At 36.5% G+C, this 19,720-nt stretch overlaps 1 protein-coding gene and 1 long non-coding RNA gene across 3 annotated transcripts in view; one reads left to right on the plus strand and one right to left on the minus strand.

Annotated features, from left to right (window-relative positions):
* Window positions 1-19,720, plus strand: part of TTC28 (tetratricopeptide repeat domain 28) — a 648,175-nt gene that overhangs the window by 45,761 nt on the left and 582,694 nt on the right. For both annotated transcript variants that reach the window (XM_032311632.1, XM_032311633.1), the window contains exon 2: window positions 3,389-3,667. In XM_032311632.1, the coding sequence (XP_032167523.1) occupies window positions 3,389-3,667 (279 nt within the window). The remainder of the gene's footprint in view (window positions 1-3,388; window positions 3,668-19,720) is intronic.
* Window positions 2,381-19,709, minus strand: LOC116572505. Its single transcript, XR_004278370.1, has 2 exons — window positions 19,669-19,709; window positions 2,381-2,477 (listed from the first exon to the last, which is right to left on the minus strand). It is a non-coding gene; the product is annotated as an uncharacterized LOC116572505 (long non-coding RNA).

Consider the following 19,720-nt stretch of genomic DNA (forward strand, 5'->3'; position numbering starts at 1 on the left):
GCCTGACGTGGGACTTGATCCCAGGACTCTGGGATTATGACCCGAGTTGAAGTCAGATGCTTCCTCAACTGAGTCACCCAGGCCACCCCTCCCCCCTTTTAAAGTAAGCTCTATGCCCAACATGGGGCTTGAACTCATGATCCTGAGATCAAGAGTTTTGCATGCTCTGCTGACTGAGCAGCTAGGTGCCCCAGTTCATATCAGAGTTTTAAGCAGTTTCTTGTCTGTCAAGATACTCTACCAAAAAGACCCTCTGATCTCTTATGTATGGTTTCTCCCCTCTTAGATTCACAGTGTACAAAATAAAAGCTCTGAGAGCTCTTCCACTAAAGCAGAAACTCATTTAATTTTGTTTATCCAAGTATTTTGAGGACCTAAGAGGTCTTGGAGGAACATATTTTGGGAAGTGTTACGGTATATGGAGATAATAGAATGCAGGACCATCTATCTATCTATCTATCTGTCTATCGAGAGCATGAGTTGGGGGCGGATAGGGGAAGGGCAGAGGGAGAGGGAGAAGCAGACTCCCTGCGAGTGTGGAGCCTGCCGGGGGGCTCCATTCCAGGATCCTGAGATCATGAACTGAGCTGAAGTCAAATGCTTAACTGAGTCACCCAGGCACCCCAGGACCCTTCTTTTTTTTTTTTTTTTTTTTTTTTTTTTTTTTAAAGATTTTATTTATTTATTTGACAGACAGAGATCACAAGTAGGCAGAGACAGGCAGAGAGAGAGAAGGAAGCAGGCCCCCTGCCGAGCAGAGAGCCCGATGCGGGGCTCGATCCAGGACCCTGAGATCATGACCTGAGCCGAAGGCAGCGGCCCAACCCACTGAGCCACCCAGGTGCCCCAGGACCCTTCTTTTTTAAATTTGATTCTTATCTATATTGGCACTGAACCAAAATTTATTACTCTGACAAGCAGGAAATGCTGTAATAGTAGGAGCGTGTCTTTTTGCTTTTAGGTTACATTTGAATCTAACCATTTTACTTTTTAAGGCTGTTATTTGTATTTTTATGTCATACCCTTGAGTTTTCCAATACAAGATTGGCTTCCGTAACTTTTGGCTAGTACTGCCTGTATTTGGAGTCATGATGAGTGTATTTTTCAAAATGGAATCAGTTTTGTACATAGTATCTCATACTTTGGCTTAATGATGTAGGTAAAATAATTAAAAATCAAGATTCTTTAGGAAAATCCTTATTACTTGCTAAATGTTGCACTAGTCCATTCATTTTCAGGCAGTATGTTTCATGATCATAGTTCAAAACAACAACAAACTAATTACAACACATTTTTAGTTAACCACTTTGAGTATCAGGAAGTTGAGGAACATAAGGACACTGATGGGTACTTGGGTGACTCAGATCGTTGGGTGTCTGCCTTCGGCTCAGGTCATGTTCTCTGAGTCCTGGGATTCAGTGTTGCACTCCTGTCTACTTCTCCTTCTCCCTCTGCCTGCTGCTCCCCTGTTTGTGCTCTCTCTCTTAAAAATGAACAATAATAATAAAAAGAACTGGACACTGATATTTGAAATTTCTAGGATATTTTAGTGTTTCAAACTAACCTCAGAGTCTAGGATGTGATATCCCTGTAAACAGGAAAAATAATGGTGGCTTATGTAGGAGATCAGCTCTGCCTTTCTTCCCTCCTTTCTGTGGAATTTGTCCTTTTTATAACATATATCTCTATGGGAGTCCATTATTTTTCCAAGTATTGGTGTATTACATTATGAGATCTCTTCTCTTTTGAATGGAGGAAGTGGATTTAGTCTTAAAGACATGGGGAGACAAATTATACTTCACACTTTTTGTTTTGATTTTATTCATGACAAGCCTCATTAGAATTAGAATCTGTGTGAATACTGCTATCTGAAGTTTCTTTTCTTGGGACCCTGATGCATTTCATCATTTTACTGTTTTAAAAATGAGTAACTTTTTTTTTTTTTAAGATTTTATTTATTTATTTAACAGACAGAGATCACAAGTAGGCAGAGAGGCAGGCAGAGAGAGAGGAAGGAAAGCAGGCTTCCCGCTGAGCAGAGAGCCCGATGCCGTGCTCGATCCCAGAATGCTGGGATCATGACCCGAGCCAAAAGCAGAGGCTTTAACCCACTGAGCCACCCAGGCGCCCCTAAGAATGAGTAACATTTGACTCATTCACTCTTTTTGGTTTTAAGGTCACTGTTACTAAGTCATAAAAAGTGACTTGATGATTTGGAAAAATTCAACATAAAAAACAGGTCTTAAATTGCCAAGATACAGTTTACAGCAGATTTTTTTTTCTTCTTGATTTCCAAAAACTGGCATTTGTCTTTGAAATTCCATGGTAACAGCCAAATTGCTAAATCTGCCAGTCTGAAAAGATTCTTTGATACATTACAGTTTGTGTTTTTTTTGTTTTGTTTTGTTTTAAAGTAGACTCCGTGCCCAGCGCAGAACCCAGTGCAGGGTTTGAACTTACCACCCTGAGATCAAGACCTGAGCTGAGATAAAGAGTCAAATGCTTAACTGAATGAACTATCCAGGTGCTTCTAAAATTGATGTTTTAAAAAGTTTTTTTGTTGTTGTTTTTGTTTTTTTGCAGTTTAAAACTAGGACTCCTGGGTGGCTCAGTTAAGCGTGTGCCTTCAGCTCAGGTCGTGATTCCTGGGTGCTGGGATCCAATGCTATATCAGCCTTCCTGCACAGCAGGGTGTCTGCTTCTCCCTCTCTCTATCCCTCCCCCTCCTTGTGCTCTCTCTCTCTTCCAAATAAATAAAATCTTTGATACAAAAAATTTAAAACTTAGGCTCATTGCATAACATTTGGATACAAGAAAATTTTAAGAAAATAAAAATAACCCACAGTTTTATATTCAGAGATAACTTAGCATAGTTAATATTTTAATCTTGTTTCTTTCATTTTTTAAGTGCAGCCCTCTTAATATGGTTGAGATCATATTTTCTATTTGACTTATATTTGTATTCTTTCCCTTAATAAAACTTTTCATATGTATGTATGTAATCATATGTATGTAATCACCCAATATGGGGCTTGAACTCAGGACACTGAGATCAAGAGTCTCATGCTCTACTGACTGAGCTAGTTAGTTGTCTTCCCTTAGTATTAACTGTAAATTGCCAAGGGAAAGCCAGAGTTTTCTTTTGCATTCATTCACGCTATCAAAAAAATTAAATATATATGTTTATAACCATGTGTATATATAAAAACAAACGCATATAGATAAGTATGTATCCAAGGTACTATGTTGGCTGCTTCTTGGAAAGTTTATGGTCTTTCAGGGTACCAAAGTTTTCCACGTAAAGCAGACCGTGAAGAATGTCCCTGTTCTCTTGAAGTTCAGAGAAGGATACTCTCTGGATTATCTGACAAAGTTTCTTTGTTTGTAGATTCCTCTCTTTGGTGCTAAGACTATTGGTCGGAGAAGTCCTGATGGACCAGTGTTGAGCAAAGCTGAATTTGTTGAGAAGGTTCGTCAGAGTAACCAGGCCTGTCATGACGGAGATTTTCACACAGCTATTGTTCTATACAATGAAGCCTTGGCTGTTGACCCGCAGAATTGCATCTTATACAGCAATAGATCTGCAGCCTATATGAAAATCCAGCAGTATGACAAGGCACTGAATGATGCAATCAAAGCTCGACTTCTCAATCCCAAATGGCCAAAGGTAGAAATTTCATTTACTTTTGCAGAATCTTTTTTGTGCTGATTTCTTATTTTAATGTAACATTTTATTGAATTTGCAGTTATTAATCTTTTATTAGTCTGTATATCTGCAAAGTGTAGAATGCCTCATTGAGCTGTACACTAGTGAATGGCTTCCCTTTTTAATGCTTGGGAACTGTGCTGTCCATGTTCAAGTTTAATTCTTTATGTTTGAAATTTAACATCTTTTTCACTTAGCTCCTTGATAGGATACATTTAAGTCATTTGTATAGATTTTGACATCTTCTTTTTGCACAGATGTTTCAGATGGAGATGGTTTGTTTTTTTCAACTTAAAATAATTAATTTTATTATTCCCTGTCAATGGCTGCTGGTATTTTGGGGCATTACCAACTGACAGGTGGTATTTAATCAGAGAAACTTTTTTTTTTTAATATATCATTTTAATTATCTATGTTTCCTTGAACAGTTTAAGGTTTGAATTATCTTTGTTTTGTACATGCTTTGTTTTCAGTGTGCCTATTCACCATCTAACCCCCAGTCTGTTTTAGATTTCTTAAGATGTACTAAAATGTTTGAGATTTTTTTTTTTATTGAATCATAAAAGCATTTGATCCCATTCTTGGCTTTCTATTATGTTAACAAAAGTTAATGGATATTTGCTAGAGATTTAAAAAATATCCTTACTCTCTTATTAATGTCATAGTTATATTAACTTATACTTAAACTCTGGTGGTTACTTTTGGCTTCATTCAGAGGAATTTCCAGTGTTGCTGCTGCCTCATGAATTGTTTAGTATTTTGTAATTCCCTAAAGAAGTTCTATAATTATTGTAGATTAAACAAAATCTGTTTTAAAAAATTGTTATATGACAATTTGGAAGTTAGAATGCCATTACCAAAGGACAGACCCAGGTTTGAATTCCTTCTCTTTTGTTAATGACAGTATGGCTTTTGGTAAATTTCTTAACCTCTCTAGGGTTACAAACAATAGACTAATAATACTTTACTTGTAAGGCTACTTGAGAGTCAGAGATATTTTGTTACTTGTTCATAATAGATGTTTGGTGGATAATAGCTATGATTGTGACATTTTTACTAAGGGTATAGATTAGTAAATTATTCTAGCAAGGCTTAGCTTGTTTCTTCTCTTTCTCTTCCTTTTTCTTTTAAAGCCTGTGTTGAGGCTGCCTGGGTGGTTCAGTTGGTTGAGCAACTGTCTTCAGCTCAGGTCATGATCCTGGAGTCCAGGGATCAAGTCCCACTTCAGGCTTCTGGTTCTGTGAGGAGTCTGCTTCTCCCTCTGACCTTCTCCCCTCTCATATTCTCTCTCACTCTCTCTCTCTTTAAAAAAATAAAATAAAATAAAGCCTTTGTTGATGCAATGAGCCTGTTAAATAGCTTAATTTTCAAATTAAGTATCTCCATTCCTTCCTTTTCTGGATCTATTTATTTTATGTTCTTCTTAGATTTGTGAACACTTAATAAAAAATATTTATTTCAGATAGAGTGAGTGACAACAGTGGGGAGAGGCAGAGGAATAGAAGCTTTTTTTTTTTTTAAGATTTTATTTATTTATTCGACAGAGAGAGAAATCACGAGTAGGCAGAGAGGCAGGTGGAGAGAGAGGGGGATGCAGGCTCTCCGCCGAGCAGAGAGCCTGACGCGGGGCTTAATCGCAGGACCCTGAGATCATGACATGAGCTGAAGGCAGAGGCTTAACACACTGAGCCACCCAGGTGCCCACCTTTTTTTTTTTTTTTTTTAAGGTTTTATTTATTTATTTGACAGGTAGCAAGAGAAGGAACACAGCAGAGGGAGTGGGAGAGGGAGAAGCAGGCTCCCCGCTGAGCAGGGAGCTCCATTCGGGGCTTGATGTGGGGCTTGAGCCCAGGACTCTGGGATCATGACCTGAGCCTAATGATGATTAGATGCCTAATGACTGAGGCACCCAGGCGCCCCAAGGGATAGAATTTAAGCAGACTCCTGATGTGGGCCTTGATCCCATGACTCTGAGGTCACTACCTGAGCTGAAACCAAGAGTTTGACACTTAACCAACTGCCACCCAGGCACTCCCTATTTGTGAACACTTTTGGACTTTTATCTTTTTCCTTTTTCTGTCATTCCACTTTCTTTTGTCAACTTCTTGTGACTTAACACACAAAAAATTGGCTTTAAAAGGTGCACTTTTATTATTATAGATGAGAAATCAGCCTTTTAAGGTAACTTCTATCAAGTTTAAGTCTCTGTTTTTTTTTTTCTTTTATAAGTGAAGTTGTTGTATATTTACAGTTGCATTAATATTTTAGCTCCATATTTGACTTCAAACAAACTTAACTTTGGGATATCTAGAATTATATAAAATATAAATTAGTTTTTATTATTGAGATTATAAACAGGCTTTCATAACAATGTGATTCATAATAAAATCAATTTATAAAGAAATTTCCATTGCTACATAAATTTTTTTTCATTTCAAAAAATCTTGATTTTAGGGGCTCCTGGGTGACTCAGTGGGTTAAAGCCTCTGCCTTCGGCTCAGGTAATGATCTCAGGGTCCTGGGATTGAGGCCTACATTGGGCTCTCTGCTCAGCAGGGAGCCTGTTTCCTCCTCTCTCTCTCTGCCTGCCTCTCTGCTTACTTGTGATCTCTGTCTGTTAAATTAAAAAAAAAAATCTTAAAAAAAAATCTTGATTTTATACTTATTTTTCTAGGAATATATTCACTGTGTAAAAGAAGGTTCACTTGTACTCTTTTGTCCTAAAGATATGTCTTGAAATTTTATCGTTTCATTTTTCTTTTTCTTTTGACTTTTAAAATTTTCAGTATAATCCTTTTGCCTTCCTGAAGTATTTCTCTGAAATGTATTACCTAGTTTGATGAGGGAAAACATAAATTCCAGGTTTTTTTTTTAAAGATTTTATTTATTTATTTGAAAGACAGAGATCACAAGTAGGCAGAGAGGCAGTCAGAGAGAGGAGGAAGCAGGCTCCCTGCTGAGCAGAGAGCCCGATGTGGGGCTAGATCCCAGGACCTGGGGATCATGACCTGAGCCAAAGGCAGAGGCTTTAACTCACTGAGCCACCTAGGCGCCCCTAAATTCCAGTTTTTTAATGTATATATCCAAGGACTCCAGAGATGGTAGAGAGTCTTTGATTTATGTCTACTTTGGCTGAATAAAAAATGTTTTTGGTTTGATATGGGCTGCAAAAGAGGTATGAACAAAGCACTGTGACAGCCTCCCAAAAAGAATAAGCCCAGTCTTAGTACTAAATTATGATACTTAACCCTGTCTCTTGGCTGTTGTCTGTTTATTTTCATTCTTTTTGTGTCCTGTTTAAGAAATACTGATCTTACTAAGGGTTATAAAGTTTTTCTTAGTTTTTCTTCTAGAATTTTTAGTTTTTTGTCCTTAGGTCTATGATTCATTCAGGGTATGGTATGAGATAGAGGTGAAGACTTATTATTATTATTATTATTTTCAGTATAGATAACCATGTTCCAGCAACATTTTTTGAAAAGACTGTCTTTTCCCCATTGAATTATCTTTGGTACCTTTGCCACAAACCATTTGATCATAAAAGTATGGGGGTATTATTGGTCTATTTTGTTCCATTGTCCTATTTATCTGTCCTATGGCCTAACCATAGCCTTGATTACTGTAGCTATTGTATGTCTTTATATCACGTGTTAGGAGTCTTCCATCTTTGTTTTTCTTTTTCTAGGTTGTTTTTGTTATTCTCTCTGTATTTTAATATAAGTTATGAAATCAGCTTATCAATTTCTTCAAAAAGCCTATTGGGAAATTAATGTGATTGCATTGAACTTTTAGAACAATTTTGAGAGGATTGCCATATTTTTGTTTTTATTTTTAATTTTTTTAATTTTTAAAATAAAAAAAAATTTTTTTTGAGAATTGCCATTGTAACATTGCTCAGTCTTCTAATCCATGAACATGGTATATCTCTCCATTTACTTTGTCCTTTTTCATTTTCTTTTGCAAATTTTTATAGTTTTCAGCATTCACTTCTTGTACAATTAAAACAATTTATTCCTAAGTATTTTGCTTTAAAAAAAAAGATTTTATTTACTTATTTTAGAGAGTACGTGCTTATGCATGTATGTGCCTGCAGTGGTGGAAGGGTAGAAGGGAAGGGACAGAGAGGGAGGGAGAGGGATAAGTGGACTGACACAGCGCTCCATCTCATGACACAAGTTCATGACCTGAGCCAAAACCAAGAGTTAGATGGTTAAACTACTCAGTTACCCAGGTGCCCTGTAAGTATTTTGCTTTCTGATGCTATTATAAATTGATTTAAAACTTTTTATTTTCTATTTTCTCATTGCTAGTCCATAGCCACTGAGGTGCCCTATTGTTAAGAGTTTTTGCATCTATCTTTATGCAGTACATTGATCTGTGTTTTCATTTTTGGTGATGACTTTGTCTGTTTTTTTTTTTTTTTTTAAGATTTTATTTATTTATTTGACAGAGAGAAATCACAAGTAGTTGGAGAGGCAGGCAGAGAGAGAGAGAGGAGGAAGCAGGCTCCTCACTGAGCAGAGAGCCCGATGCGGGACTCGATCCCAGGACCTTGAGATCATGACCCGAGCCGAAGGCAGCGGCCTAACCCACTGAGCCACCCAGGCGCCCCTCTTTCAGTAAATTTTTACATTTAATTTGGGTTGCAAGGTTATTGGTATCAAGTTGTTAATAACATTCCCTTATTATCCTTTCACTTTTTGTGAGATATTTAGTAATGTCCTTTCTTTCATTGCTGATATTGTTAATTTGTGAATTTGTGTCTTTTCTCTTTTGTTTCATTAATTTGCTTAGAAATTTATCAGTTTTATTCATCTTTCCAATCAGTATTAATTTCATTGATTTTCAGTATTATTGTACATTTTCTCTTTCATTAATTTCTACTCTTTATTATTATTTCCTTCCTTCTAATAATTTTACATTTAATTTGCTCTCTCTCTTTTTTTTTCTTTCTTAAATGGGAACTTAGGTCATTGATTTTAAATATTTCTTCTTTTTTATACACATAGCACTTAAAGCTAAAATATTCTCTCCTAGCACTGCTTTTGCTGTATCCTACAAATTTTGACATTATATTTTGTCATTCTATTCAGAAATATTAGAATATTTAAGAAATATTAGAAATATTTAATACCTTTTTAGTTTCCTTGGGAGTGCTTCTTTGATTCCTGGGTTATTTAGAAGTTTATTGCTTAATCTTCTAATATTTCTTATTTTAAAAGTTATCTCATTTTTGATATCTAATTTAAACCTTTTGTGGTAGATGACTACATTTGGTATGATATTAATTTTTAAAAATTTACTGGGGCTTGTTTTATAACTCATTGAATATTTTATCCTGTTGAACCTGCCATGAGTGCTTGGAAAGAATATGTATTCTGCAGTTGTTAGCCGTGCTTCTAGAGATATCAGTTTGCTCAAGGTGACTGACTATGTTGTTCATGTCTTCTATGTCTTTGATACTTTTTGTTTTTTTGTCTTATTATTCCATCAGTTGTTGAAATAAAGAGGTTAAAATCCACAATTAAGATTTTTGATTTGGCTCGTTCTTTAATATCGTCAATTTTTGCTTCATGTTTTTTAAAGCTCTAATATTAACATATACCCTTTAATTATTATTCTGTCTTCCTTATTTATTGATCCTTTTATCATTATGCAAAGTCCTTTTTTATCTGTGTGGTAATTATTTTCCTAAAATCTATTTTGTTTGATACTAATATAGCCATTCCAACTTTCTTTTACTTAGTCTTTGCATTATATATCTTATTACACCCATATATTTTCAATTTCCCTGGTCCTTTACATTTAATATTTATCTCTTTAAGATAGTATATAATTGCTTTTTGCCTTTTAAATAAATTTTTTACTCTCTGCCTTTTAATCGGAATCTTTGTCCATTACCATTTAGTGTAATTATTGATGCTGTTGTTTTTTTTTCTGTACCATTTTTTTCTTTGTATTCTCTGTTTTTCTTCCTCTGTTATTCATTTCTTATCATCTATTTTTTTTTTAGAGTGGTTTTTTTTTAAACTACATTTTGAGTTGATTTGTTTTTTTCTCTTGAGAATTTTCATTTTCATTTGTTTTTGATTGTTGTTGATGTTGTTTGGCAGGTTTTTATCTTGGTTAAAATAGTATTGCATACTTTGTTTCTTGAATTGCAGCTCTAGTTTCAGTGCAGTTATTTTGTCCTTACTTGAACTGCTTTAAATTTGTTCTGTATACATATAACTTGAGGGTTAACTATAGATGTAGGTAGATAGAATTTGAGTATCCTTTTTCTGGTTCTTTTCTTGCTGGGATTGCTTTCCTCCATGTCCAAAGTCAATAGTTTCCTGTGTTTCAGTATTCTGATTTCTCCAGCCAGAAAGGCAGTGTTCCTGTCACCCTACTCACCAATCTGATTGGGAATTCACCTCACAACTCTCTTCCTCCAGGAATCTGTCTGCTTTCTCTCCACTCTCCAGTGCTTTCAGGTAGGCTCTTTTTGATTATATCTAATATATATATATGTGTGTGTATATATATCTAGTTCTATCTTTTTGTATTATATCTGTATCTAGATTTTATAGTTGTTTTCTCTGTGGGAGTGGGTTCACTAGGATCTTGCTTAGTAGTTAGTGGAAGCAGAAGTGATAGCAGAAGCACCAGTGATATAAGGTTACTCATGTTTAGTGGATCCCCAACAATGTCATCTTGCCTCCTTAAATCAAGTGGATTTCTTAATGTTTTGAGTTCTCTTTTTTGGGTCATTTTTCTCAGTTCCTGGTCTCATTCATTTATAATATTTAGCTCCATTTCCTTGTTCATTCTTTGAATTGGTTAGTAACTCTTCTGCATTCTTTCTTGAATTATTCCATATATATCTTATGCAGTTTATTTCCACAGCCAGTATTAAAGTCTAGGTTGTTACAGTTTCAGCCTTATTATGTCGTGAATTTTTTTATTGTAACAGTGTTCTCATGAAAAACTTCCTGTTGTTTTATGATTCCAAGTGATCTGATATTCAAGATTCTGCACAAGTGGTCTCATTTGTCCCTTTATTTCTTGCTATTGTGCTGACAAACCTGCTTTTGTTGGTTGATCCAGTCTTTTCTTCTTTCTTTCCTTCCTTTTTATGCCAAGCTCTGTGCCTGCAGTTTCTTCCCTTGCTCTATTATATGGTAAAGTAGGTCTAGTTCAGTTCTCACTTTCCCTGGAAGCTACATTGAGCTTCTGTGAATATAATGTTATCTATTGCTAATTTCAATTATTATTTATATTGTTATATAGACATGTTACTTGAATTTTATCTCAGTCTTAAACTAGCTTGAAAATTCCTTGCAAGTTTGTCTTCTCTTTATTTTAGAGCCTAGACCTTGCTGGACACCTTAAATTTTTAAACTTAAGAATTTTTTTTAAAACCTTAATGTCTAAATCAATGAGAAAATTAAGAGATGTAACTGTGCATTTCTTATTGAAGACTTCTAAGGATGCAGATATCACAGACCATAAACTTATTGCTTTAACAGTTTAGAAGTTTTTGCTTGAAATTAGCCAAATTCTGCAATAACTTTAGTCCACTTTCTTTTTAAGAATTTTATTTCTTTATTTGAAAGAGAGACAGAGAGAGTGAGAGAGAGAGCACAAAAGCATGAGGGGCAAAGGAAGAAGCAGACTCTGCTGAGCAGGGAGCCTGGGACAGGGCTTGACTTGGGACTCTGGGATCATAACCTGGGCTGACAGATGCTTAACTGGCTGAGCCACCCAGACACCCCTATTTAGTTCCCTTTTTAATCACTTTTGGAAGGAATCTAAGATTTCTTTCAAATCTCTTGTGTTAAAACCTTTCATGTGTTTAGTGAGATAGCACAACGTAATGTAGCTAGGACACATGGGATCCTTGCTTTGCATGATAACACAGTACCATAGAAAAGACGGTACGAACTGAAAAATCTTGCAGTGTGAACTTTGCAACAATTTTGACTCTTTCGTGACCTTTAAAAGTTTTTGTCGAAATACTAAAAACTCTTACTGTGGATTATAAGGGTATAAGGAATGGAAAATTATTAAAACTAACATTTATTTAGTACACTGTGATTTAAAATGGTAGAAACATTGAGAATTTGTTTTATTTTTCTATAAAAGACTTTTATGTAGTTATTTGAATAGTACTTACTGCTTTCTTCTCATATAACTTAAAATACAGAGTATCTTTTCTATGCCTTGGCAAATTGTCATACTACTTTCTAGTTTGGATTGGCTTCTAAAATGTTAATTTTTATTGACTGAGCCTTCCTGTAGTTACAGTAATTTTGCCAGCATCACGTTCTCTGGCACCTTTTCAGCCTTTTTGTCATAACTACTTTCCTCATTTATGTTGACAAGTTCATCCTCACTAAGTTCTTCTGACTGGACCTCTTGAACAGTGGCTATGTCAGCATTCCCATGGTCAGCTGTTTTCTTTTATGTTCGAGAATGTTACCTCCAGCATTATCACTCTTTATGTCTTTGCTGCATTCATTTTTATTCTTCAGTTTATTTTTTAAAAAAGATATTTATTTATTTATTTGAGAGAAAAAGAGAGGGAGAGAGAGAGAACATGAGCGGGAGGGCCCGGGAGGGAGGCAGAGAGAGAATCTCAAGCACACTCCACACTGATCCAGTCGTGGGGCTCAATCCCAGGACCCTGAGATCATGACCTGAGCTCAAACCAAGAGTCAAATCCTTAACTGACTGGGCCACCCAGATGCCCCTTTATTCCTCAGTTCTTCTTCAAAACCCCATTTTTATAAAATGACCACATAGGTTTCTCACTGGGAGATGAAGAGGCAACACAACTACCTTTTTGCTGTTTCTGTGTGAGCTGAATAACAGATGTTCAGTGACCAGACACCACAGACTTTGAAACAAGTGATGTGATTGGTCAATAATCAGATGCATATTTCTTAACTAATAGCAATTGTGGACTGAAGAACCAGCAGCAACATTTGTATTTTTTGCATTTACTTACAGCTAATATACCATTGTAATTGAAATTTAAATTGCATCATTAGGGATTTGGAGTCATTTAACTGTGGTAACTGAAATTCATGTGTATTGAAACAACATACTTACGAAGCAAGAACTGCTGGGTCTGTGGAGTTGGAGCTAGGGTTTTTCCTCCTTACATCTTGCTTTACTTTACCTCCATATGTCTCACTTTTCCCATTTGTAAGCTGGGTGAACATCACAAACCTTGAAGGGTTGTATTGAGGGTTAAGTAAAATAAGGTTAGGTGCTTATTAGGTTAGCGTTTTTCACATATAGATTATAACATATTATGGTTATTAATGATGATCATTATCATCATGATGATATTTGTATTTAGACACAGATAACTTCTTCTCAAACTACCCAAATATCTTTTGAACATTTTTCTTCTCTTTAAAATAATTTCGGTAATCTTCCAAATACTTGCCGTTTCTGCTGATCATTTTTTAAAAAGTGCAATGATGAAATGGATAAAATATTCCATTAAGATATATGTGTTGCAGAGGAAAGAGGAAGAATTATTTTTTGCCAGGTATAGAGGACATACACTCTTTACATACACTCTTTTGAATAACTTATCAGATCCTATTGCTCTTTTTAAAATGTGTTATATTTCATTTATTTGATTTCAGTAATTATCTGATAGGCATTTATTATAAGAAAGCATAGTTCTGCCACTGTCTTCTCTGGTAACAGTATTTAGTTGATTTGTCTTCTTTTTAAAATTTAGCATATTAACCTTTTTTTTTTGAAGTCTTTTTTTTTTTAATTTTTATTTATTTATTTGACAGACAGAAATCACAAGTAGGCGGAGAGGCAGGCAGAGAGAGAGAGGAGGAAGCAGGCTCCTCGCTGAGCAAAGAGCCGGATGCAGGGCTCGATCCCAGGACCCTGGGATCATGACCTGAGCTGAAAGCAGAGGCTTTAACCCACTGAGCCACCCAGGCGCCCCTTAACCTTTTTTCATTGTTTTGGTATACTACCTCTTTCCCATGATAAAAAAAAAAAAAAAAGAATGCATTGTTGATCTGTACTTGTATCTTAAAATAACAAACAACCATTTATTTAGCTCAAGATTCTATATGCCAGCTGAGTGGCTCTTCTGATCTGGACTGACTCAACTGATTTCTGCTGAGCTTGCTCATGTGTTCAGGTTCAGCTGGAGGTTTGCCTGATAGATTATCTAAGACAGTCTCACTTACATTTCTGACACTTGTGCTGTTGGCTAGGAGAATAACAGCAACTGGGCTGTGTGTCTCTTATCATCTTGCAGGTTTTCCTAGGCTTCTTCCCAGGCAATTGTAGGATTCCTACATCCGCAGAAAAGTGGAGGCGACAATGCATAAGCATATTTTGAGTTTGCTTGTACCATATATGCTATTATTCCACTGGCCAGAGGAAGTCACATGGCCAAGCCCAGACCTACCCTAGAAGGGGATTACCTAAGGGCATATATAGAAAGCGAAGAATCTGTAGCCATCCTTATAATTTACCCAGTATTTTTTGTTAGATCATATACGCCTTCCTAGATCATATCCCTTTTCAGTTGTATCTGTTTTATTTCAACTTTTTACCCTTGATCTTTCTGGTTTGGAATTTTCTTGAATCACATCTGTTTAGACATATTATTTGTGAAGTAGTTTATATAATTTTTGTGTGAATTATGAGTTATATTCTTTAAGGGTACCATAGGTAAAGAAACTTAAAGGAATAGTGGCTTTTCATATGGTGTAACTATATAAAAATTATATAAGGGGAAGGTCTACAGGGGAACTTTCCCATTAATTGTAAAGCTTACTGTAAATATCTTCTCTTTCTGCATGAATTTAAAGCTCTTCTTATATTCTCATTCATTGATTATACTGGGTGACCAAATCTTATTATCAGGTATAATACTTGATGAGAGAGTATTATATTTTATTTGTTAGGTATTAGACCTGATGAGGGTTAAATGTAAGAAAAAATGTTAAAAGATATCTTGGCCTTGTGTTTCTTTTTGGTTTAGCAAAAAGAAAATATTTTATTTTATTTATTTTTTAAAAGATTTATTTATTTATTTGTCAGAGGTTGAGAGAGAGAGAGAGAGAGAGACAGCAAGAGCCTGATCACGAGCAGGGGAATAGCAGAGGGAGAAGGAGAAGCAGGCTCCCCACTGAGCAGGGAGCCCAATGTGGGGCTTAACCCCAGGACCCTGGGATCATGATCTGAACTGAAGGCAGATGCTTAACCAACTGAACCACCCAGGCATCCCTGTACTCATAATAATCTTATGTAGATATTATTATCCCAACTTTACAAAAGTGAACATTTATCCTTAGTGAGAGATCCAGGTAGTAGAAAAATAGAAGAGTTGGACTTTCCATCTTTCTAATGCCCCTAAGCTAGATAATCTTAATAGTGTCCTTTCATTACATACTTTTGGAAGTATATCTGTTTTTTATAATTTCAATTAATTGTTTTAGGTAAATACATTTTTGGGGAGTTGCCTGCTTGTGCACTCTCTCTTTCTCTGATAAATAAATAAATAAATAAAATCTTTTAAAAAAAGAAATTTATTTATTGAATGTTTCTGCATGCTAAGCAGTGTTCTTTAAAAGATTTATTTATTTTTGAGAGAATGAGAGAGAGTGTGTGCAGGGACCAGGGAGGGGCAGGAGGAGAGGGAGAGAGAGAATCTCAAGCAGACTCCCTGTTGAGTGTGGAGTCTGACACAGGGCTTGATCTTACAACCCTGAGCTCATGACCTGAGTTGAAATCAAGAGTCAGTCACCCAACTGACTGAGCCACCAAGGCGCCCCATAGGCAGTGTTCTAACTAAACCTTAGTGATTCAGCCAAGAACAATGCAGAACAAAGTTACAACTAACATTCCAGTGGGGAGAAGCTGATAATGAAGTTTGAAAGTAATAAATGCTCTGAAGATAATTTCAAACAGAGTAAAAGGATGGGAGAGTACTGAGAAAAAGGGATGACAGAATTATGGACAAGAGTTTGTGGGAGAAGATGATTCAGATGAGACCTGAAAGAACCAGGTGTGGGCAGAATAAACAGCTAGTTTGAACGTGGCCGATTGAAGAAAATAGCACAAAGGCCAGTGGAACACAGTGAGTAAGTGAGTGTGAGTGAAAAGGAGGTGGTGGGAGATAGTTGTTGAAGTAGGCAGTGGCCAAGTTATACTGGGCTGTTTAAGCCATTATAAGGAAGTAATATTTTATTCAGATACTCATGGGATGTCATTAGAAGATTTTAACTAGACAGATGACATACTTAATTTATGGTCATTCTAGTTAAATGTTATGCATATGTTTAACTTCCACATATTTATAACTTTCCAATTTCCCTCTGTTACTGATTCCAAATTTCATTCCATTCTGATTGGAGAACATACTTTGTATCATATTAATCCCCTTAAATTTATTTGGGCTTGGTTTATGGTCTAACATATTATCTCTCTCCAAGAATATTTCATGTGTGCTTGAGAAGAATGTGCTGCTCTTGTTGGGTAGGGTGTTCTATAGATGTCCATTAAGTCTGGTTAGTTTGTAGTGTTTGTTGTTCAAGTCTCCTGTTTCTTTGATGATATGATAGATGCCATAATTCATTATTGAAAGTAGGATATGAACTCTCCAATTATTGTGGTTGAATTTTTTTTCTCTCTTTCCCATCCCCCCCTCCCTCCTTTCCTTCCTTTCTTCTCCTTTCTTTTTTTTAAGGTTTACTTAAATTTTTTTTAGTAATCTCTACATCCAATGTGGAGCTTGAACTCATGACACTGAGATCAAGAGCCTGATGCTTTTCTGACTAAGCAAGCCAGGCATCCACCCCCTTTTTTTTTTTTTTTTTTTTTAAGATTTTATTTATTTATTTGAGAGAGAGACAGTGAGAGCATGAAAGGAGAGAAGCAGACTCCCTGTGGAGCTGGGGACCTGATGTGGGACTTGATCCTGGCACTCCGGGATCATGACCTGAGCTGAAGGCAGTTGCTTAACCAACTGAACCACCCAGGTACCCTAAAAGTTGAGTTTTCTATTTCTCCCTTCAGTTCTGTCATTTTTTGCTTCATGTATTTTGGGGGTTTTGTTTTTGTTTATTTGTATTTTTATGATTATTATATCTTCCTGGGAGACTGATCTTTTTGTCATTCTAGAAATATCCTTTGTCTTTAGTAACAGTTTTGGTTCTAAAATCTATTTTGTCTGAAATTAATATAGCCATTTCATGTCTCTCTTGGTTACTTCTTGCATGATATCTCTTTTTCCATACTTTCCTTTTCAGCCTGTTTATGTTTTTGAAACTAAAGTGAGTGTTTTGTTTTGTTTTTTTTTAAATATTTTATTTATTTATTTGACAGAGAGAGATCACAAGTAGGCAGAGAGGCAGGCAGAGAGAGAGGAAGGGAAGCAGGCCCCCTGCTGAGCAGAGAGCCTGATGTGGGACTTGATCCCAGGACCCTGAGATCATGACCTGAGCCGAAGGCAGCGGCTTAACCCACTGAGCCACCCAGGCGCCCCTAAAGTGAGTGTTTTATAGACAGCATACAGTTGTGTAATTTTTTAAAAATCCATTTTTCCAATCTTTGTTCTATGATTGTAGTGTCCCAATATTAGTCCATTTTTATTTAATGTAATTGCTGATAAGGTATGATTTACACCTGCCCCCCTTTTTTGTTTTGTTTTGTTTTTTTAAATATTTTATTTATTTATTTGACAGGCAGAGATTGCAAGTAGGCTGAGAGGCAGGCAGAGAGAGAGGAGGAAGCAGGCTCCCCGCTGTGCAGAGAGCCTGATGTGGGGCTCGATCCCAGGACCCTGGGATCATGACCTGAGCCGAAGGCAGAGGCCTTAACCCACTGAGCCACCCAGCTGCCCCCTCTTCCTGTTTTTTTAAAGATTTTATTTATTTATTTGACAGAGAGAGTGAGAGAGAGCACAGTAGGGAGAGCAACAGGCAGAGAGAGAGAGAGAAGCAGGCTCCCTACTGAGCAGGGAGCCTGATGTGGAGCTTTGTGGAACACTGGACATTCTAAGTAATATGATGTGGCAACTTTGAAAATCAGATTTTTCGCCTCCCATCCTTCCACTGGGTTTATTGTTGCTTTTGTTGTTGTCTTCTTTGAGTTAGTTACTTCCCTAAACTAATATTTTTTTTAAAGATTTTATTTATTCACTTGACAGAGAGATCACAAGTAGGCAGAGAGGCAGGCAGAGAGAGAGAGGAAGGGAAGCAGGCTTCCTGCCGAATAGAGAGCCCAATGCGGGGCTTGATCCCATGACCCTGAGATCATGACCTGAGCCAAAGGCAGAGGCTTTGACCCACTGAGCCCCTCAGGTGCCCCCCTAAACTAATTTTTTAAAGTCTTTCTTCTTTGTCATGTGCAGCCACAGAAATCTGTGCTCGGATGACTTAATGGTCAGCTGTTAATGAGACAGAGCTTCCATAAATTCCTTGAACCAATAAGTTTCCCTCTCTTTGTTGAAAAGTTCCCTGTGTGTTGAACATATCTTCGGTACGCTGGCAGTTTATAATTCTGTCTTAGCCTTTACTTCCTGCTTGTGTAGAACCTCAATATCAGGGGTGCCTGGGTGGTTTAGTTGGTTAAGTGACTGCCTTCAGCTCAGGTTATGACCCTGGAGTCCCAGGATCAAGGTCTGCATCAGGCTTCCAGCATCTCTTGATTTTTTAAAGAAACATTTTTCTTTAAGGACACCTGGGTGGCTCAGTTGTTAAGTGTCTGCCTTCGGCTCAGGTCATGATGCCTGGGATCATGCCCAGCATCGGGCTCCCTGCGCAGCAGGAGGCATTTTTCTCCCTCTCCCATTCCCCCTGCTTGTGTTCCTCTCTCGCTGTGTCTCTCTCTGTCAAATAATAACAACAGCAACAACTATAAAAAAAAAAAAAAAACCCAAACATTTTTCTTTACCCTCTTTTTTACTCAGCTTATATTGCTACACCAGGCAGCTGTCATCTTAAGCAATTGCCACTGATTTTCTTTGACATATGCCCTTTGGAGAGGGCTGTTTGCTCTGAGTTATTTCTGAGCCAGCTCAAAGAAAGTCCTGTGAATGGAGCTTTTCTAGGGAGCTGCCAGACGAGTCAAATAGTGGTAATTTTCTGGGGTGAAATCTGGGGATTTTAGGGATCCCCAAACCATTATGATCATACCATTGACTCCAGACCTTCTGGTTTTTGTGGCTATTGTTATCTAAGTTATATATAAAGTTTTATCATAAGTTATATCAAAGTTATGAGTCAAATATGTATTAAATTCATAATAAATATTTACAGTAAAAGTTGACTATTTTCCTTATGTAATTCTTTTGTATAATTTTATTCTTGTTTTTAAAGAGGTGAGAATTTAGTTATTCAGAAGCTTTTTGTAGGCAGTTAGAATGACAAACAGGGGATTTTTCATATTCAGGAACATGACACCTTAAATATAACTGAAATTCTATTATGCTATTGTAAGCAAAATTCATCTCATGTAGTTGTTACTTCTATTAATGTTATAGATCTCCTTACCAATTTATCTTTGGGACCAAATGGTTTCTTATTATTAATATGGGCTATTTGTATGTTTAAATATATGATTTTATGACAGGCTTATTATTTGTATGCCTTTGAAGTTATGTTTCAGGTGTGTGTACACGTACACACATATAATTTTTTAATTACAAAGGTAACTCAAAATTACTTTTGCAAAAATATCAAACTATAAAATTGTATTTATCTTATCCACTGCGCACTCCATTGTCCCTCTGCCATTTCAGTACTGGAGTTGACTATTTTAAACCTAATTTGAGTATTTTTGAGACCTTCTGCAATATGTCTATAGCTATGCACACATGTACACATATTCCTACATTTTTTGAGGAGGCTTTATGCCCAGTGTGGAGCCCAATTCAAGGTTTGAACTCATGATGCTGAGATCAAGACCTGAGCTGAGATCAAGACCTGAGCTGAGATCAAGAGTTGGATGCTTAACCTACTGAGCCACTCAGGCACC

This window comes from Mustela erminea, chromosome 13, assembly GCF_009829155.1.
Source record: "Mustela erminea isolate mMusErm1 chromosome 13, mMusErm1.Pri, whole genome shotgun sequence".
Lineage (NCBI taxonomy): Eukaryota > Metazoa > Chordata > Mammalia > Carnivora > Mustelidae > Mustela > Mustela erminea.